At 37.4% G+C, this 21,601-nt stretch overlaps 3 protein-coding genes and 1 non-coding gene across 7 annotated transcripts; 2 read left to right on the top strand and 2 right to left on the bottom strand.

The window, feature by feature from the left end:
- The first annotated feature begins 7,449 nt into the window (after nt 1-7,449).
- LOC113714951 (B-box zinc finger protein 20-like) lies at nt 7,450-9,348 on the top strand. Its single transcript, XM_072069669.1, has 3 exons — nt 7,450-7,856; nt 7,989-8,540; nt 8,632-9,348. The coding sequence occupies exons 1-3, from the start codon at nt 7,671-7,673 to the stop codon at nt 8,965-8,967; spliced, it is 1,074 nt and encodes a 357-aa protein (XP_071925770.1). The 5' UTR covers nt 7,450-7,670; the 3' UTR covers nt 8,968-9,348.
- Nucleotides 9,349-14,317: 4,969 nt separating this feature from the next.
- LOC113713423 (SH3 domain-containing protein 2-like) lies at nt 14,318-18,154 on the bottom strand. Of its 4 annotated transcripts, none has more exons than XM_072069726.1 (11): nt 17,815-18,154; nt 16,720-16,839; nt 16,570-16,639; nt 16,336-16,487; nt 16,088-16,189; nt 15,607-15,807; nt 15,443-15,505; nt 15,166-15,318; nt 14,984-15,058; nt 14,718-14,816; nt 14,318-14,624 (listed from the first exon to the last, which is right to left on the bottom strand). In XM_072069726.1, exons 1-10 carry the CDS (start codon nt 17,872-17,874, stop codon nt 14,751-14,753), a joined length of 1,062 nt encoding a protein of 353 aa, XP_071925827.1. In that variant the 5' UTR covers nt 17,875-18,154; the 3' UTR covers nt 14,318-14,624; nt 14,718-14,750. The 4 variants fall into 4 exon arrangements, with proteins under 4 accessions (XP_071925827.1, XP_071925826.1, XP_071925829.1 ...); XM_072069728.1 differs by having other exon boundaries at nt 14,405-14,624; nt 14,764-14,816; XM_072069727.1 differs by having other exon boundaries at nt 14,441-14,647.
- Nucleotides 18,155-19,326: 1,172 nt separating this feature from the next.
- LOC140016290 (uncharacterized) lies at nt 19,327-20,247 on the bottom strand. Its single transcript, XM_072069814.1, has one exon. The coding sequence runs from the start codon at nt 20,123-20,125 to the stop codon at nt 19,538-19,540; it is 588 nt and encodes a 195-aa protein (XP_071925915.1). The 5' UTR covers nt 20,126-20,247; the 3' UTR covers nt 19,327-19,537.
- A 1,233-nt stretch (nt 20,248-21,480) lies between these two features.
- Nucleotides 21,481-21,553, top strand: TRNAE-CUC (transfer RNA glutamic acid (anticodon CUC)). The gene has a single exon. It is a non-coding gene; the product is annotated as a tRNA-Glu (tRNA).
- The last annotated feature ends 48 nt before the right edge of the window (nt 21,554-21,601 follow it).

Here is a 21,601-nt window from a genome sequence, read left to right as displayed (position 1 = left end):
TGTTCTCGATTACTTCAACATGATTCATCCTTTTTTTTTTTTTTTGTATAATTTTGGGGGTTACTGTTTGATTCTCATTGCTTCTAGCGGATGCAGAAAATGAGAGAGATGCACTCTTATCTGCTGTTTTCAATGGGCGATTTGTAGAACTAATTTTTCAAAACTTGGACACTTACAATCCACTCAAGAAAGAAAGAAAAAGTATAAAATAGTAATATAAACTTGGACCGTTTCCTGGGGAAGAAGAGGAAAGTTTAGTCCCTGGACCACAGAGGTCCAATGACATTGCTGATATTGAACTAAAGAGCGTGTTGTTCTGCGGATTTGTCCATGTGGAAGTGGATTTATAAGATTGACTAGGCTCCATTAAACAGTCCAGGAGGACCACAGCAGCACATGATTCTTGAAGTTATCCGTGTAATCACCTAATTATTGAATGATTATTTCATCTACAAGCTCAAGTTATTATGCATCATAATGGTTTATCCACTTTAATCTACCCTAAACGCATTAGTTAAACTACCTTCTCGTACAAATTGGACGTAGCCCCGCAGGTTGGCACCCTGAAGTACTATGACCCACATTAACAGGAATGTTGCTATAGGAACACATTAACCCTGCAACATCACCAAAAGTTTCCGACTGAAATTTCTGTACAATTTCGCGCGCTCTCACCACATTGCCGTACGTACCCATCAGACTCTAATTAAGAGCAAGAAAAGTTGCTAGTCCACTTCTTTGCAAGTCCCAATCCCACAGACGTTTTACGTAGGGTTGAAAGATGAATCAAACTTCTCGATACTCGAATCGACTTTAGCTTGGTAGGAACTCGTTCGAACTTGATTTGTCTAACTAGTCAAATCAAATTTGAACGACGTTTGATGTTTGACAGCATTCAAACTCAACCCAAAAAAAAGAAAGAAAAACTCGTTCAAATTCGATTCGACGAATGAACAAGTTTGGTTCGAATAAAATTTCAAACTTGCTAAAATAATTAAATAACTTTGAACACTAGCACGTTCGATTGGATTACACTCCTAATTTTCGTCTGTGCTGTGACCTTCCAAAGCCTTGTCGAGTGTAAATTCTGTATCTTTCGACTTGCACTGAAATTTATCAGGAATCCCATTCAATTGGGTGAGTTGACGAACAAGGCAGCTCATCAGATCTTAGTTGTATCTGGAGCCATTGTCCGCACTTGCACAAAAACACGAATAGACACAGTAATAGTATTAAACAACCGAACCGACTGATTCAATTCTATTCTCGAGAAGAGATCACAAATATCGTCCACATATTCAATCCTCGTTTCAGAACGCGCAAAGTGCTCTCTTGTCCCATGCAGCCTGACCACAATTTTCCCATTTTTGTTGGGGGCGGGGAACGTGCAAAGTTTCAGACTACTTCAATTTCTCATCCCGACATCCTTAACTTCTAAATTCACGCCCCCTGTAATCTGACTTCGGGTCATTATCTTGCACCGCTCTCTTATACTGGTCAAATCATTAAGTATTATGATATTGTATCTGCGCATTATTATTAATTCGGTGATTAGTTCCATTTTAGCAAAAGCTTTGTCCAGATGAAATGAACTTGGATGGACGGGTGTCCGTTTCCATATGCACTTGAGAGTGGACATCTGTCAGCTGATAATATGTGTGTGGATCTAATCTTCAACCTGTTAATGATCGTTGATTTTAAGGAACATAAGTGACTTTTTTGCGGTGACATTATGCCCAAAAAAAAGCGTTTTTTGTCCTTTAGCTTGAGTGTTAGCTGCTCGTCGAAGAGGAAGATTTTTCGAACAATAATTGTTTTATGGATGCGTTGCTTATCGGATTTTTGTACTACTACTTCTAAGAAAGTATGTATCAGAGGCTTTTAATTAATTCCATTAGTCAAATTATTGCTCCTCTTTTGCCAAACATTACCCAATTTTCTTTCCCAATTGGGTAATTAAAAATTCATATAACATGCGGTTTCTGTTACGGCCAATCTGCGATTTCCCACTTCCCTTTCACATGAGTCGTCATTTGATATTGCGAAAAGTGATTGGATTCTCCTGGGGTTGAATTTACTAAAAAAAAGAAAATTTGAAACCAAACTGGCTGCGTTTAGGTTCTTCTTTTTTTAGGTATTTCCATTTTACCGACGTGGTGGTGATTGATCTAGGATAATGTTGAATTGTCCGATATTTTCTGCCGCATTTTCGGGCCTGCGGGAGCACGTACGTATGATTCGTTTTTTCATGAAACGGATGAAAAGGAGAAAGTCGAGTAGATTGGCTGCTCTCAACCGATAGGAATTTTATGGTTGACTGGCCAATTAACTCATGCAAAAAGTATTAGGGTAAATCTTTTATACACTGACTGACAGTGTATACACTAGCGGGTCTAAATGCATGTCACATATACAAAATTTGATATTTAAATTCAAATTCAGATGATATGGCATTCATCCAATCCCGTCAGTATATACACTGACAGTGTAGGAAAGATTAATTCAAAGTATTATGCTTGCAATCTTGGGATATAAATAAGTTCAATTAAAATGAAGCTGTCCACAAAAAAAAAAAGAATATGTAAAAGCGATGATCGATCTAGAGATCGGGAATTTCAGTAATTTTCATTGATCAAGAAATAAAGTACACGTTAGTGAGGTTTTCAACCTGTTCACAGAGAAAGGTTTACATAATAAGTCAGCTAATTACAATCAGAAACTAGGCATGTACTAAAATATAGATGCGTATACTAAAATATATTGTACGGCCGATTAAGGTCAGAAGACATCTCCAATTTGTATTTGCATACCAGTGAAAGAGACAACATCTAAGCAAAATATACTACTGTAACCCAACCCAATCCTCACGCATGCCCGTCCTTCACATGCAAGTTATAACTTTGATTACTACTAAACAATGCCTCTCGGAGATATCAGTTGCGAAGGCATCCAATTGCCTATCATTCACATGGTATGGGCTATCGATATGAGCTGTGGTGGTGGTGGAATTCAAGAAATGTAGCATGGTGGAAAATACTCAAAAAAAAAAAAAAGGGGATGAAAACAACACCTGCTGGTTGCCCATTGCCCATAAAATTAATGTGGGGCCCCTCGACATAGGATTGGCCGAACAATTTTTTTTTAACCTTTTTAAAATAAAGAATACAAATTTTACAGAGAAGAGGGAAAAACAAGGTATCAAAAAGAGTTGAACCAAAAATTTCACGATCATTTGATTAATTAGTTGTGTGCCTATAAATCTTATTGGTTGCCTTTACGAAATAAAGTTGCCTTCCAATGGTTCAATAACACCTATGGCATAATTCCAATTACTTGGGTGGTCTTTTTTTTTTTTTTTGGTAAATGGGAGATTTCGAATCTAAAATCTCTCATTTGCATTTTCTTCCTTCGTACCATCTGACTCATTCCTCTCCCTGAGTGATGGTGTCAAATAAAGCATACCTCTATCCTTGGTAAGTCCACAATGGACTCTAGTGCTTTGGCATTCATGAGCGAGGACTCATATTAACTATTCTCTCCATCTCATTTTATTTATCATGGTCAATTTTGCACACAATTTAGGAGTTTTATTGAATAATTCTTTCCATGACTCCCCCTTCATTTAAATTCAAATTTTATTATTAATTTGCTTTTAAATTTTTGAATTATACAATGGATGGTTAGAGCAATTAATTTTGAAACATGACTTTAATGCACTTTTTGGAAATTGAAACAAGGGTAAAATGGAGAGATTTGGTCTTTTTTCATTTCCCATTTTAGACTAGGATAAATAATTTGGAACAAATCAAAATAGAAAACAAGACTAATAAAATGGGATGAAAGGAGTATTAAGTAATGAACTTCGATTATCTCTCTCTTTTGGGTTTTTTTTTTTTTTTTTTTTTTTTATAATGCAGCATCTTATTAGTCATTGCCCGAGAGAGTAATCTTAATGTACTCACCAAAAAAAAAAAGTGCTTTGATAATTGGGTCTGAAAAAAATAACGTTATCCAGTTAGAAAAGAAAAAAAAAACAAGATTATCCTGTCAAGACAGATAATGAATAGTTTAATGGTGCACTAAAATGGCAAACGCCGAATTATTCCATTGGTCGGCAAAAGCTAAGGCTGTTGATTTACTGTATCTCTATTAATTTGCTAAAAGAAGTGTAATATATCCCATTAGCTTTCCTACCAAAAACACAATCCTGATGGGTCTAATTAGAAGGCATAAATCCGGATTAATTTAAGAAACGATGATGATGTTAGAAATATAGAGACCTAGACATGGGTCAAAACAACACGGCGGGCTAGAGAAATGTGGAAGGGAAGATGGATGAAGTACTAATTCGAAGGATAGGGTGGAAAATTCAATTTCTTTCATTCTTTTTTTAAACGTGCTACTTTTTTTTTTTTTTTTTTTTTTGTAGAAACGGGATATATAATAAATAAAGCTTAAACGTTTACGGGGCAAGAAAAGGCCCTATAATCAGCATTCAAAAGACTTTTTTTTTTTTTTTTTAACGTGCTACTACTGCGCCTGCTTCACGTGAGATAAGCGTATTAACAAAGTCAAGCACGGTCGTCATCACTGGAAAGGAGCATTGCGTCACGATAATCATCGTTCGGTTGTTTTCAGTAACAGGACTTATTTTGCAGGGTGAAGAAAATATCTTTCAGTAGTATTTTTCAAGCAATGATGCAAATTTTTTGCTGGTTACTGTAAAACAGGATTGAATGGTCTTTTGGTAGGTTAACGAAACAAAATTACTGTACAGTTCTGTCTCTCCAACTCGATCTTTTTCAAATTTATCTGAGGCACTTACATTGAAGAATGAACTTTTTCAAGTGACATATTTCTCTATTCATGCATGGTGCTTCATGTCTTGATGCCTCAACTTGGTGTATATGATGACATGAAGGTGGGTAATTTGTTGAAAACTTCCCTTCTCCTTTTCTTATTCCCATTTCAATACGTGATAAGAATTGGGTTCAGTGTCATTTTTGGCGTAAAAAGTATAATTTATTCTGCAAAAGTATTGCAATTCAAAGATGAATGGTAATAATATTGAAATTGTCATAATATATCCATCATTTTTTTTAGTCTGCTTGTCCATGTCCTTGAGAGTACCTTTCTACTTCCCTCTATTTATTAGAAAGAATCGTTCAAAATGTTATTCACATTTTTGCTAAATGAATTTTTTTGCCTTCACTTTTAAAATGTTAATTTTACACTCCTTACAAGTTTAAGTTGGCAAACATTAGTCTTAATCTAGGTATTCAACTAATTTTTAATTTGAAATCATCACGTGACTCATATGTGATTTTTTTTTAGTACAAAAAGGTTAGATCCCACTTGTTTTATGGAAAAAAAATGAATATAAATTGAGTTAGATCTAAATTTTTTAAAGAAAAATAAATATAGCTCAGGTCCAATTCTATATTTTTAGAGGTAAAAATGAATGTGTATTAACTTATTTGTTTTAACTACCAATGGTATCTAATCATTTTGTTTCTGAAAATGATCACGCGTGAGTCACTCTGATGGATTCAAAATAAAAAGTGATAAAAAACTTAGATTGAAACTAAATTTTACTAAAACTTATAAAAGACATAAAATTAATATTTTAAAAATAAAAAATAAAAATATTTATGTGATGCACGTTTTAATGGATTTTCCACGTTACTATTCAACGTTTATGGAAAGGAGTCGCCGGTAAGAGGTTTCTTTATAGGCTCTCCTCGTACAGAGGCAGGAGATATTCTTAGGTTTTTCTGCGATCTTGGAGCAAGGTCAAAGCTCCCTGCGATTAGTGGGGCCAATCGGGCTCCAATTACTACAGTAATTAGTTCCTAATTTTTTTTCCAAAAAAATTTGTTAAAGAAAAAGAAAAAGGAAATATTATAGCAAAAGTTCCACCTGCCACGACCACAACGAGGCTGCCTTTCCCAACGAAACATGGCATGTGGAACACAGAATTCCAGCTTGGAGAAGCAAAACAAAATTAACGTAGGACTATAGAATGCAGGGTGTCAGATGCATCAAATCATCCTTTCAATTTACTCTGCAACTAACCTTTTTTTTATAGTATTTTTTTTTAATGATAAGCAACACTATGGCAAAAGTATTCATATCAGCTTAATCAACTTGTAATTTTGTATCCAATAAATTAAAAGGAATCCCATCAAATCAACTTGTAATTTTCTATCCAATAGCTTTTCCCTTCTTTTAATGTATTTGTCTACGCATACTTAACTGAAAAGACCGCAACTTACACTCTAGAAAATTCACGACAATTGACGGTCCAACATTTGCGACTTTGTTTGGAAAGCAATATTTCAAAGGAAAATTATTATTATATTTTTTGTGAATATATTTTTTAATTATTTTTATCTTATATATATTAAATTATTATAATATTTTTTTTACAAAAAATTCAGAAAAATACAATCCAAACAAGGCCGTACTTCAGCATATTAATTAGTTCACTAACTTTTACAAATTCAGTGTTGCTTTTCTCTAATGGCTATAACATATTACGGCTAATTTAGACCCAACAAACAGTTGTTCAAATTAAAGCTTGGATTGTAGCTTTTTTAAGTTTTTTCGAAAATATTCCCTTAAAGCATTTATATTTGTTACCATAAAATTCTTTTTAATACAAATAAAAACTTTAAAAAAAACTCTTCTTCCAAAAATGCAGTCCAAACGGGTTCTGAATAGTAATGCATTGGCTGAATATGTTTCATAGGGATTAGTGCGGCATAATGTACACGGAACAGGCCAGCAGCCAGGTTGCCATGTCTCGCTCCGTCAAGTAGTCCAACTAACACAAATACTCCACACATAATCCGATCGTACATTTTAAGTATTTTTTTTTCTTTTGGATAGCAAAATATCGCAACGGATCTTCTGTCTCACATTTTGTGCCATTCTCTGTCCCATTTTTTATTATATTGCTATTTCTCCTTCATAAATATCGTATTTTAGTTCTTTTTTTATTTCCTTAAGATCTAATAACTATTAATTCTGTAATACAAAAAATTTAACAAACTCAAAAAATCAAAATGCATAAAAAATGAGATTTTTTATGCATTTTCTGCTGTATTTTTTAATTTTATATTATATATTACTTTTTTAAATCTGTTGTATTTATTTTTTACTGAATTAATAGTTATTGAATCATAAGGAAACAAAAAAGAACTAAAACATGATGTTTATGAAGGAGAAATAACAATATAATAAAACATGAGACAGAGAATGACACAGAATGTGAGACAGAAGATCGGTTTCGGCAAAATATCCAATCCACCCCATGACCTCCTCTTTCCAGTTTCCACTTTCTACGCTAACATATATTGCATCCTATATTGTACTTATCATCTCAGTACTGTTTTCAGTATTGTATTCCGGTATACATTATTCACCTAATGAGTATATAATATTCACCATATCTAATTATAGTAACTAAAATATTAAAAAATTTGCTTGCTTCTCGCTTTCAAGTTCCAAACTTCAACACCCATCCATCATCCCCCACCTTTTCTCCTCCCCTCTTTCTAGAGTCTAGATTCTCCTTCGTTTCCGGGCTTCCTGATCTTTCTCAGTTCTCTGTTTCCCTCAAAAGTGTCGGATTGCAATATCTATTGATCTAGCAATCAAGTTACCTGATGAAGATCCAGTGCGATGTGTGTGACAAAGGAGAAGCATCGGTCTTCTGTGTTGCAGATGAGGCAGCTCTATGCAATACTTGCGACCACAGGGTCCACCATGCTAATAAGCTAGCAAGCAAGCACCACCGCTTCTCTCTTCTTCAGCCACCACCCAAACAAGCCCCTCTCTGCGATATCTGTCAGGTACGTTTTCATCACTTCTTAAGTAGAAGTCCAAATTTTATTTTATTTTTTTTTTAAAAAAGGGACATTCTTGGATGAATAAGATAGTTATGTTGATCGTGATAATTTTTCTTCCGATTTTTATGCATACAGGAGAGAAGGGCCTTCTTGTTTTGCCAACAAGATCGGGCTATTTTATGCAGAGAGTGTGATATTCCAATACATAAAGCAAACGAGCACACTGAAAAACACAACAGGTTCCTTCTCACAGGTGTCAAGCTCTCAGAAAATTCTGCCCTTTATGCACCATCAGAAGCAGCAGCAGCAATCTCTGCTAGTACCTCTCTGACCAACGTTTCTGATGCAGTTCCCACTTTCAACCCCCAGAGCACAGTTATTAACAAGCCTGTTTCTATTAGCCGCGAGAACGTTTTGCAGTTTAATCCAACCCCTCGAACGAATGCCTCGAAGGCTACCAGTACAACTTCAGCTAGTGCAAACACGGTAACTGCAGCAGCAGCTACAAATGAGAAAGGTATTACTACCACCACCACCACTGCTATGAATGGACAAACGATGAATGGATTGGATACCAATAATAGTTCGACTCCCACAAGTAGCATAGCTGAGTACTTGATAGAGATGCTGCCAGGATGGCATGTTGAAGACTTTCTTGATTCCTCGTCTCCTTTTGGTTTCTGTAAGGTTTGCAAGCTATCCTTTCATTCACTTTTCTTTGTTAGTAATAGTCATGAATTTTCAGTACTGATGTATTTTGGCTAATTTGATTCATCAGAGTACTGGTGATGGTGAGATGATTCCATTTTGGGATGAAGGTCTTCATAGCGATCTGAGCTCGTTCCTGCCAGAAAATACGGGTCTTTGGGTCCCGCAAGCTGCGCCTGTGCCCCTGCATGCACATCCTACTACTCAACCTCAATGCTTTTCCACTTCCTCCGCATCCAATGTGGGTTTTGGTTTTGGTTTCGGTGGGCATATAGGTTCCAAAGACATGATCTCAAACATCAAGTCCAGCAGAAAGCGGAATGACGACAATTCTTTTGCGGTTCCACAGATCAGCCCACCTTCTTCTGCCTCCTCCAAGAGACTTAAAACGACTACTTTATGGTAGACCGAACTCATCCAAATTTCATCTCTTTAGACCCCATCTCGATGTGTCTCTCTTTTTCTTTTTCACCCCTATCTAGCTTCGCTCGCTCAAGTGTCACGGTTTTGCATTTTTTGTTTCCCTCTACCATATGGACAAGCATATTTCTCTCTCTCTCTTTTCTTTTTTTTCCTGTTGGATCCTGAATTTCTCTGATCCATGCTCCTCTCGAGCAACCAATATCGTCCTTACGGAATTAGGTTGTTTGATGCGTAGATCTTCTACGTGCCTGCTATGCAGCTTTCGCGATGTACTCGCAAGCCGCAAGGATCCCTTTTGGATGTAAATATCTTTTTCCTTTTCATGAATGATATGAATATGAAACCATCCATCCAATTCAGCAAATTTTGGGTACAATTTTGGTCCCTAATTAAACTTGAGCATGCTCTCCAGAGTGACAATCAGGGGTCACATCTCACGTGCTTGTTCATAGGAGAAAGAAACTGTAGAATCAAGGAAAATTTTCATGTTAATTTGGAAAGGAAATTAAGAAAAGGCAAACCATGAGTCTTGATTTGAAGCAAAGGAACAAGGAAGTGACAGTTAGAAAAGCACAAGTCCTTTCCCTTTTTGGACTGGGAATAAGGTTGATCTCGTGGAGACTGCGACATTGCAGAAAGTTGAGAAAATGATTATGCAAATTGATTAGATAAGGAGGACAGACTGGCAAATTGGATCGCTCTACCTTCGTCCCATACATAGAAATTGAATTCCCAAGTTTTCAACTTTATATTTTTCCCCTCCTTTTCTTTTTTTGGTACTAATATATTCCTCAACTCACTCAATTAATTGTTGGATTCCCTACCACCTGCCCCAGCCATAATCTGTCACTTCATCACCTCTCCTCCCGAAAGCTTTATGTGACCTCTTCTGATAGAATTAATTCCTCACGAAATTATTGGTTATGGTCTCAGCCTATTTGCATCCTCTGCTTACCTTTTGAGCCATGCACCTAGCTGATAACGCTGTTATGGTGCAAATATTGTGGCATTCCATAATGGCTTAGCTGCATTCATCCCGCAAGTTCGAAATCTTTGCCAAATAAGAGGCAAGAAACTCGAGAGCACGACGAGGGCCAGAGCCAATTAGGCTAGTGATAATTTTGGATATTTTCCAGACAAGGGATTGGCTCCATACTCTCATCCTCGTCCCTCATGCCCTCTTCCCTACGTAAAATGTTGTTTGAAGCGTAATAATTAGAAGTTTGGGGTTGCCTAGAAATGATATAGCTCTTGCCTAGACAAAACCTTGAAAATATTAAATAAAAGTCTTCAAGGAATTGAAAAGGCCAAACCTATGGCCACTGCAAGAGACAAAATTGGTTTTCAGACAAGTAGCAAGTACGAAACAAAAACATAAATGCAATAAATTCCAATCTAATCGGAGTTGAAATTGACAATTTAAATGTATGAACCAAAAGAAGTTTTTAGAAGGCCAAGAGTAGGACGAATGGCCTTGATGGGGAGGGGAGGCATTGAGGACTCCGCCATCATTTTTTTAATACCGTCATGGACCAGCAGCTCAAAGCTGCAGCCAGATCCAAAAATCTAGCGTGTGTATGACCATCAGACCATCACTATTAGTATTAGGGGAGTTGGCTTGATCTTCTAACCAGAATGGGTAGTTCTGGTTGGATGGCGGTGGAGCCTTTAGCCGAGTTGGCGCCAACCGGGTCTAAAGCTGCAAATGTGCACAATTGCCTGCTGCTGACAAGGACTGCTTTCGAGGCAAAGAAACAAGACAAAGTTAAGATGATTTTTTCCCCCTCCCCCTCTCCACATTCTTTCCTTTCTCAAGGCTCAGAATTCTAACCATAAGCTTGATTGTGTAAAAAAATGTAAAGAGCATCATTCGGGTAACTCCAATAGTTTAGATTAATTTTATATGGTGTATTCATATGAATTTTATATTGTTTGGATCGTGATTTTTAGGAGAAAAATTTTCCGGATACATGTTTGAATTATCTTTTTATCTCACGTACATTATTACATCGTTACAGTATATACTTTTTAACAAAAGTTTTTTTTTTTTAAAAAAAAAAACTTACCATGCAAATTGGTTCTTATCCCGATTCCCTTCTCTTGAGACTCATTATTGATATTTTCCAAAATCAGCGTTAAAACTTCATAAGGATGAAAAAGTAGTAATTACACTAAACTTTGACCAGTGACTGGACGCCTATTCGTCATGCAAGAGGTTACGAGAATTGTTTCGGCAACCTCTTCTCCAAGAAAGGCTTTTTTTTTTAAAAGAAAAATGGAAGCAAAAAAAATGAAAAAGCGACCATCTGTTATTTCCTTGATGAATCGATGGTATGTACTCCCTCCCTTTTTTTATAACTAACGTTTAAGAAATTTGCTCTTAAGTACTTTTATCTGTCGTTTTACTATCCCCATGCAGCATTAATTATTTTTTCACAATTTTACCCTTTTATCTTTCTTTTCCAATACAGGGTTCTTAATTACTACTCCTAGTTAGTTTGCATTGCTTTTGGCCTAGTAAAACAACACCATTTAGTACTCTAGTGAGAGAAAACATGGGTGAATTGGACAATTAATGAGGGTACAAAAGGAAAGTAGTGTATAGATTTAAACGATGAAAAACTTTTCTTAATTGGTGTGCAAAACCTTAAACGTCAGTTATAAAAAAAGGGAGGGAGTATGAGTTGAGAATCTTAGACTTTGAAAATTTGTTCAGGATATCGAAATTCAACACACATCCGAATAACAGATGCACCTCAAAATTCAAAGATAGAAGAGAAAAAGTATATAGTTTTGTCATCTTGTTTAGTTCTAGGAAAGTAGGCATCCGTGGATTCGAGAGCGGTGAAGTTATTACTTGTTAATGGGTTCACAACTAGGAGAATTACTCTGATAGTCGCCAAGCATATCGCGATGTCCTATTTTTGTACTTTTGGCCCACCAAAACTGTTTTTCCTTTCTCTGCCCTTGCAATGTTACACCTGCCCCCAGCCCCCGATCATAATTATTCCTCTTTTGGGATCTTTCATAATTATTCTTCTTTTGGGTGTTTAAAAAAAGTAAAAACCCCTGTTTCAGTCATCAGCCCAGCATCATCATGCAAGCATTATTATTATAGCAGTTATACCCTTCTTACCATGATTGACGTCGAATAAAAGGATTGCAGGATTCTTCAACTTTTCTGTATGTCTCGAGCCTCAACGCACCATTTCAAAGTTGGGGGAATGTTAATGCAAATTATTTTTGAAAGCAAGAATTTGACCTCGTGTCGTGTGTGAGCAGATTCATTCCCATTTTCCTTAGAATACCATTGTAATGCAAATCAAATCCCAATATCGAGGAAATGAAATTGAAAGATGCAAAATTACGCCGGCCAATAAATAATTTAAGGTCGGTAGAGGATCGATTTTCATATTTACGAGGGGTTCAAATTTCTGCTTCCTTCTTCTTTCAAGGTAGCAAGTCAATCATGTAGAGAATGTATATTTGGCGATTACAGACACATACAGTATTTGCACTTGCAAGCGACTTTATAATTTCGAATGTGTATTTTGGATCGTGATGATGGTGATCGAAATCGAATTTACTTAAAACTTTTTCCTAATAAGGAAAAAGAGGAACTGCAGTATCTGCTTTTTGTTTTTCAGTCTTGCGAATTCCAAGAGTAGAAAAGTGAACTGGGGCAAGATTGCTGGTAAGAGTATTTCAGCTGAAGTCTAATCTTTACTAGTGTTATTTATTATAAGCATTAAAGGGTTGGCCGACATAGATGAAACTATTCCTCCTTAGAGCCAGTAATCATCAATCATCATCAGTACGCCCGATGACTTGTTTAGGCTATAAAGTAAATTAAGTATGGCGAACCCACGCATTAACCAGCATGACAGCCTCTATCATTATTATTTTCAATTTCCATTTCTGCACCTGCAGAACGCACTGAAAGTTAACGGAGCTGGAATCTTTGCTCTTTCACCTGCCTTCTCTTCACTGATCTGCTACGTTTGATGGCAAATTAGGGGCAGTAACCGCTATTGCTACGTTTATGAGGAATTAAGGCAGGAACAGTTGCTCCATTAACTGTTCCTGCAGGTTGAGGGCCATGATTGATTAGTCTTTTTTCCTTTTTGTCCCTTTTGTGAAGTTCAGATCATGCGGGGTGTAATAAAAGACTGTAGATAGTTTTTAGAGAGCACTATTACTTTTTTTTTTTGTCTCAACGATAGAATTCTTATAACTTAATCTAACCTAATCCAGGGGGATGGGGGAGAATAACTCGATGTGAGTACAGACTCTATGAAAGAATGTCAATTAAAGCCGTCACATAAAATGACAAATTGACACCATCAAAACTTAAGTCTTTGGTGATGACCATCGGATCAAAGGCCTAGTGGCTTTAGAGAGCACTATTACATTAACATGTTTTGTTAGTTGACGAATCAGGTCAGCGCTTTTAGAAAGCGTCTTCTCAAATGTAAATGATAAAAGAATTGTAACTCAATATAAAAAAGAAAGTTGTCACACTTTTGGAGAATTTCAGAAGTTCAACATAACCCATGAAGAAAAGGAGTGTTGTTGTTGTTGTTTTTTTTTTTTCCGCAATAGCATCTTCATGGAATTCAAGTATAACTTGTCAAATAACTTTTCATGAATGGCAAAAAACTATTTTTGGTGTCCAAACAATTTATCCACATAATTATTGAAATTTACTCTATAAATAACTTGTGTTGCTGATTGGAAGGTACAAAATGTAGAAGAATTATATACACACGCACACAAAATAATAATAATAAATGTATGAATAGTTATTCTGAGATAATTTGAAGACAATATTGCATTGGTAATTGATTGTTATTTAATGCAGACGGTCATGGAAATTTGACCAAATTTAAAAGTTGCAACATTAATTACACTAAGAGTAATGAACCACCTGGTCCACGCAAAAGTATTCTAGTCAACGATTTAGCGGTTGAACTAACAAGTTAAACGGGGACAATGTGGGTTTCGAGTTTGAGTCCTTGATCGGACCAAACAACAGACCGGTTGACGGTTTAATCGATTCAACCACCCAATCCGGTCTGAATTTCAAAAACATATAGTTAAAATCATATCCTACATCGTAATGATTAATCAAATGACAATACCCAATGAATCTAAATATAATGCATTGTTTGTGTAAAACCGAATCAAGTGATGAAATAAATGGCATTATAAAAAAATTATTTATTAGAGAAACAGAGGTTAGTTTTTTTTTTTTTTTGGGTAAGTTCTTAAGGTTTATTGGATTAATTTTTCTTACTCAAATATATAAAATGATATTTGACAGATCCTCAACATGAACAAGGAAACCTTTCACCGGTTTACCCAAGTAATCGAATTCGTTGTTTTTCAACCAAGTTGGCACTACAGTCGAACAAAAAGGGTTCCAGCGCTCAAGGCAATGCAGATAGCAACAGGAATTTTGCAAACAGTACCAGCAAGAGGCCCAGTTCAAACTACACAACCCAAAAGGAGGTTTGCAAAGCTTCAAAATACTTCAGCCACTTTGCTTGCAAGAACCCGTTCACGTCTTTCCACATATCCAAAAGGGAACCAACCAGCCTTTCCCTTGCATTCTCCTTCAGCCCACCCATTATTTGATATCTACAAAATGCCACAAAAATCAACTGGGTCAGGAAAGTATATATTTGAACTTAACATGAAAGGAAGATTAAACAAAAGAGAGAGCAGCTGCACATGTAAAGAGAGAACAAGCAAGGGTGACCAATCCTACAGCACCAACCAGATAGCAGCTCTGGCGCTACAAGTTTGCTGTCGCCCACACAACTTAAAAAACTGCATTTAAGGAAGAACAATCTTACAGCAGCCATTGTGCTGCAACAGTGTATATAACCACTAACATTCAGGTGTGATATGAATATGATGATGATAAAAAAAACAAAAGGGAAAGATACCAAACACGCAAGGAGATGTAAATTGGCAATGAAAAATCGTGTATTTACCTTTCTCACTACGACATAGTCACCAACCGACAATGATAACTCCACATCAGACTCGGCTTGGTACGGATGCACTACCTAAGTACAAATCATAATGGTCACCAAGACGAAATTATAAGAACCAAAAACAGTGTACTGACAATTTGGATATAAGAGTGCGATATCAAGAACACAACAATATTTACCTCTCCTAGGAAGTAACCCAAGGCGTCCATGGACCCATCATTTGATTGAGAAGCAAACACACCATTAAGTTCTCCATAAGAAGGTGGTGGCTGCATGGTATTTTCTGCAGCCGTTCTTGGTGGATCTTCATTACGTTGACGTTCTGACAACATCTGTAAATAAACAATCGACAGATAAGTGAATATCCATCATGACATGATACACATACCACTAGACAAAATGGTTTATGTTGTCTTAAGATATAAAATGCAGTGGATAGAAAACAAAAAAAAATACCTCAGCTTCTAGTTGATCAAGTATCTGTAGAATTCGCTGATGATAATGGCGCTCTGCCTCGACCTTCATTAGAACAAAATTACAAGTTTCCTATGCCAATAAACTAATACCTGAAGTAAAATGGTGTTTGGCTTACTGCAAAAAAGGCAAAGAGATAGCATTACCATTGTTATAAGTCGCTGGAGCGTCAATCTCTGTTGTTGCGCTTCCACAGCAGCCATCGCAGCAGCAGCTTCTTTGCCCAATTTAGCCATATTTGACTTGAGCTCTTCAAGCTTCGTTTCTGCAGCTTCCAGCTTTGCTACATAATCAGGATGACCATTTGACTCCCTCACTTTAGCTTGGCGTCTGGAAACCTCAATAGCCTGCTTGGGTCCAAAAATGAATGTAATCCTGGCAAAAAGGATAATATGGAAACAGGGTCCTATGCGGTTCCACAATATAGTTGCTTGGTGCATTACATTACTCAATTCTCTTGATAATGACTAGCTGCGATTAAGTTACTTTATAAATTCCTGGAAGTCATTCTTTCCAATTGTATGCACACAAGTGGTAAGAACATCCACGAAGCTAGATTTGGTGGAGAACTAAATCAACCAAATAGGCAACAATAAGGAGGCGAGTCTGAATCTAATTTTGTGTTACCTGAGCTTCCACTTCTTGTCTCACTCTGTCATAACGTTGCGCAAGCTGCCGAGCATCCTCTAGTGGAGCACCGACAACCATGGCTCTCAATGGCTCAGCAACCTGGATAGAAAAATCCATTACAAATAGATGAACTACTAGTAAGGTAAAGAGTTATCATTGCTACTGTAAAGAAAGCAATGCCACATTTAATCTCAAAAAGGTCCCACTAAACAACCACTTAATGAGTTAAAAAAATCATCTCAAACCTGTGTGCCAAGTGCTTTCAACAGATGACCATGCTCCTTCTCGATTAGAGCACGAGCTCTACTGTAACTCAATGCAGCTTGAGATAACGTACTACCACAGGTACACGTGTTTTCAGCACCATACTTTCTACTATCTTCTGACAACTTAGTACCTGTAAGAGAAAGCGCACAATTTAGAGGATATATAACAAGATACCAATTGACCAGAGAAAAGGAAGAATGTTGGCTACTAACCGATCTCAACTTGCTTTGATCCAGTAACAATATAGCCCTCCACACCTCGAATAATATCCCTCTGAAAGTGCTGGTAAACAGGAAAAGACACATAGGTCAGGAAAAAAATAAATAATTGAGCCATAAATGAACAGTACCACAAAAATCAACCTTTCCAGCACGAGTAGAGAAGTAAAGTTTCTCAAGTTTTTGATGCTGCTGCAGTTCTGTGTCATCATTTACGGCAGTTTCTGAACCCCCAAGTCCACCAGCAAACTGTTTGAGCACAGCCTGGAGCCAACTCATACAAGAAAATGCAAGGGAGAAATATTTATGAGCAAACTTTTGAAGAAATTAACAACTAGAAAACAATGCTAACAGAACAACTTCCAGTCGCACATTCAAAAAAATAAAAGAAAAAAGGAAAAACAAAACAGTAGAATTGGCACATTACTTATCCACCATATGCATGCATATCAATTCACAAACACAGAGAAACTGGAAAAATAATCACTCCAATAGGACATAACCTCTTTCACCACTCACCAAAGGGGACCTGAGATATCAAGAGCTTTATTCCTCCACCTGACAAGTTGTAATTAAGTACTAAAGGATATCTAATTATATTCGCTTACTCATCAAAGTAAAAACTCAACAGACTTGTTTCAACAAGTGCATGCTCATAAAGAATCCACATAAAGGAGCTTATAGGTGTAATGTATGCAACTCCATGAGTAGCAATATTTTCCACCCAAAAAGAGTAGCAGAGCAAACGAAGATCCAAGGAACGCTAGGAGCAAGACAAATTATAATCCCGCAAATCAAATAAAGGGTCCTGTTCATAAACTAAGGCGAACCAGCCAATATTATAGCTCTAAAAAGATCAAGTTTTTCCTCCTTATACTACCACTGACAGATCATTAATACTCATGAATTTCGTTTCCAGTCTAAAATGGAAGAATAAAACACAACTCCAAATGCAATTACACAACGATATGAAGATAATACAAGGGCTGAAGATATTAGAAACAACCACTAGAATGAAGTCCAAAGCTTTCAATGTCACAAAAAAACCACAAAAAAAAAAAAAGAAGCCGAACCCCAAAATGAAAAGAAAAACAGAAAAGGTCCTACCTAACCAGAAACAAGAATACCACCATCTTGACAGTAAAAGCATTTAGTAAAAATCTATAGCTGGTAGGCATAATTTTAACAAAAAAAAAAAAGAATCAAATTAGGGCTTATGGGGTGTGGGGGCAGGGGTACCTGCTGTTGTTTGGCGACTTGTTCCCTGAGCTTGGTTGCCTGTTTCCTAATAGCTTCCATTTCACAGCACCATCAAACCACCACCACCACCGCCACCTTCCACATTAACTTTGGTGTTGTGTGTATACTTTATACTACAAATCCCACGTAAATGCCAAGTAGAGAGAGAGAGAGAGTTTGAGCTATAGTGAGGGAAGAAAAAGCGGAGAGACAAAAAGAAGGCTTGGGAGTTTGAAACGTGTCGGAACTCGGAACTGAGCTTTGAGCGATACCACACACATTCGGACCCGGGAGGCTTTTGAATTTGTTTGGACTTCGGACTTGAGATTTTGCTTTAGTTAACGTTGTTTGACCTCTAGGCTCTATCTACTTTCCCTTTTTCTTTTTCCTTTTTTTTTTGGTCTTTTTGGACCCTGAGCTGTTCCAATTATAATACTAGTGTAGTATTTGTCATGGTACTCAGTCACCAACGCAATGGTACTCTGCCTTTGGAACCAATAAAATTGTAGCTGTTTAATTATTTATTTAATTTCTGTGGACTGCGAAGATGACAAATAATTTAATTATATATATATATATTAGGGCCAATAGTCAAGAAACCTTGGCCCTTGGCCGTTTTTCTATCCCGAGTTAATATGAAACAATGCCAAAGATGAGTAATTTGCAAGCAATTTTGTAAAGTTGAATGCTTTCTAGGAGGTGTATATGACAATGGTCCCAAGAAGTCCTCTATATTCAGAACCGTCACCCCCCCCCCCCAACAAGAAGTCCGACTTCTTTTGATTTGGATCGAACCATGCGCCTCATCCTGTGCATGTTACTCTGTTTCTGTGGCCAACACAATGCTTCTGCCTCACTCATGAAGTGAGGTCGTGAGGTATAAAAGAAAGTATTGAACATCGACCCCAAAAGCCAATGAATCCTCTCCTGCCCGCATCAATCATGATAAGCTTCCAAAATAAAGTGCAGATGTTCTTAGAATGCATTCATTTGCCAGCATCTCTCTTTTTCTCTCTCAATGATCACTGCTTACGGGAAATAATCATGCCGGGTAGTATTCTGTTTCCCTCTGAAAAGAATATCTTGCAGGCTTTAAAGCCGCCCCAAAATGCTTGGTCCTCTTTTGAATTTGTGGTCTCTTTATCGTGCTTCCCAATGATTTGAGCTTCATCCATACACAAGGATACTGCAGATTGGACGTTCCTAAAATGGAGAACCATGGCAAGAGGCAGCACTGATATGTAAAGGAATTAGCCAACATTAATTAATTAAGCCACCACAAATGTAGATGACACATTTGCCACCATGCAGATTGACAAATCTGAAACAATTCATAGCAGTAATACGACACATTTGCCACCATGCATGCAAAGCATTTTGTGAAGTAGTGCATCACAAAGTAAGTTGTAAAGCCAATTAATGCATCAAATCCCCAGTTTATAGCAGTATATTTCTTTCATTTTCTCTAAAAGTGTGCAAGTATGTTTTTTGGCAGACAATACAAGGCAAGAATAGGGATACAATACAATTAAGAACAACCAATGCAAAGTCAAGGAGCACAACCATTACACAAAACAACTATAGTAGATGATAACTGCAACCTCATTTGGTTTACTAAGAGCACATTACCGACTAAAACTCGTATAGACACAACTTAAAACAGCCCTCGTTTCAAACTCATCTCAAAAAAGCAGATGTGGAGAAAATTGGAACGGAGAATAATCTAGCGTCTACAATGAGCCTTGCACATATTTTTGCAGTCATAGAAACAAGGTCCGCCACAATGAAGAGGACAATCCAGTCTCATGCCTTGACACCTTCCCTCCGTCGTGCATTGCGCAAATTCCCCTATCTTATAGTATTGGTTCGCAGGCACATTCTTCCTGTGTGCATGGCCTTGGTGCTCTCGCCCGTTGTACTTTTTTTGTGATCTCCCACATCCCCACCCCCACCAACCTCCCCCGCCCCCGCCCCATCCCCAGCCACCACCTCCTCCCATAGCACCCGCACCCCCACCACCACCACCACCACCAGCAGTAGCTCCCCCTCCTCCCCCTCCTCCACCTCCTCCTCCACCACCACCTCCATAATTTCGCTTTTCATTGTACTTGACGACAACATCATTGTAAGTTTTGTTCATTCTGTGTGCCTCTTGACCACTTCCTTGTGGAAGCTTAGCTGAAGTTTGTGAAGTCACATTGGTTTGAGCTAGAGTAGTGCTAATTCCATCTTGTTCCTCACCTCTTATTGACACCATCACAATCAAAGCTAGGAATAATAAAGCGCTCGAACCTTTTCTCGTCATCTCCATTAATGCTTTCACTACTATTACCCCTGAAAAGATGTTGTAAAACTCTTTTGTTGCTCTCCCGATTATATATAGGACAGGTACTAAAGTACACACCGACTGCTAAATGGTAAGCCAACCTAACAAACGTTCACCAAATACTGCCCACCAACAAACAGTTGGAGGCGGAAAGATGGCTTCATTTGAACTTTTGTCCCCACCTTGAAGCAGTTCACGCTTGGAACCGATTAGTGTGCTAACACAGGTTAATAAGGCAAGGTAACTGGCACGCATGCGAACGTTCTGCAGGTTTCAGTGCTCAGCTATCCCATCCTCAAAGGACCTCATAATTGTTGCCTGTCCTACATATTGGAAAGATACAAGGACATGAAAAGATTTTAAAGCATAAAAGTACGTAGTTCTTGTTTACTGTAGAATGCAAGTAACTACAACTTGCATGTGGAAGAAGTATTCTTGTTGGGACCTTAGATGGTGGCTTCACAGTGAATCTTGGATGGTGACAATCTTGAACTTGAAATATTCTTGTTGTATAGTAGCATGCTCATGATTGATGATACATAATACATTACGTTGTTGTTGGTTACTAACTTTTTATTTTTATTTTTTTAAAATCAGATGAGTGTATTGTAATCCAATCGAGAAATACATACTATTCCCTCACTGCACAGTGCACCCAGCGATCGTACGCTCAAGATGGAAGGAAGGATGCCAACTTGACCAAACGCCACCAGAAGCTTGCCATCAAACCAGTCCCACAATTTTTTCGGTAATGAAGTTCCTAAATTGTTTCAAAGCCTAAGCATGCAATTCTGCATATAACATAGTAGTAACCGACTCTCCATATTCCAGCTTGAGATTTGCATTTACCGCGGTTAAAGCTGTTTTGATGGTTCTCCTACTTTTCGCTCAAAGCCCCTTCTCCAAAGAGTGAATTGGAAAAGGAAGCTCTACGCATGCTTGCTTTTTGCGGAACGCCATTGCTGCCTTGAGGCATTTTGACTGCAACCGTAGAGCAATGCCGCTTTGTTAAACACTCTAATGATAGAATTTTCCGGAGATTCAATATGTTTAAAACTTCAATTTGCACCCTTAATTTGTACTAATTTATATAGTAATCTTTCCATACGGCTATCGTCACATGTTTCACAATCAAGAGTTATTTTTGCTACAATATCAACTGACAGAACGGAAATTAAATTAGTTAACACAAGAACTTTCCCGAGTACCTACCACCGGGGCTGGCTTTGGCGTAGAACTGCGTGGGTTTACATGTAATCATTTATTTATTAGTCTGACCACGATTTCAACCTTGTATTTGGCATAGATTATAGGGATCTAATTTAATCCTATGCCACAAATCCGTTGTAGTCTAGTTGGTTAGGATACTCGGCTCTCACCCGAGAGACCCGGGTTCGAGTCCCGGCAACGGAATTTTTTCAAATTTTTTTTTTTAATTTTCCTTCCTCACTGGCTAATTTC

Source organism: Coffea arabica, chromosome 10c (assembly GCF_036785885.1).
Source record: "Coffea arabica cultivar ET-39 chromosome 10c, Coffea Arabica ET-39 HiFi, whole genome shotgun sequence".
Classification (NCBI taxonomy): domain Eukaryota; kingdom Viridiplantae; phylum Streptophyta; class Magnoliopsida; order Gentianales; family Rubiaceae; genus Coffea; species Coffea arabica.
The sequence above is the reverse complement of the archived record's forward strand: the minus strand, read 5'-3'. Positions and strand labels throughout refer to the sequence as shown.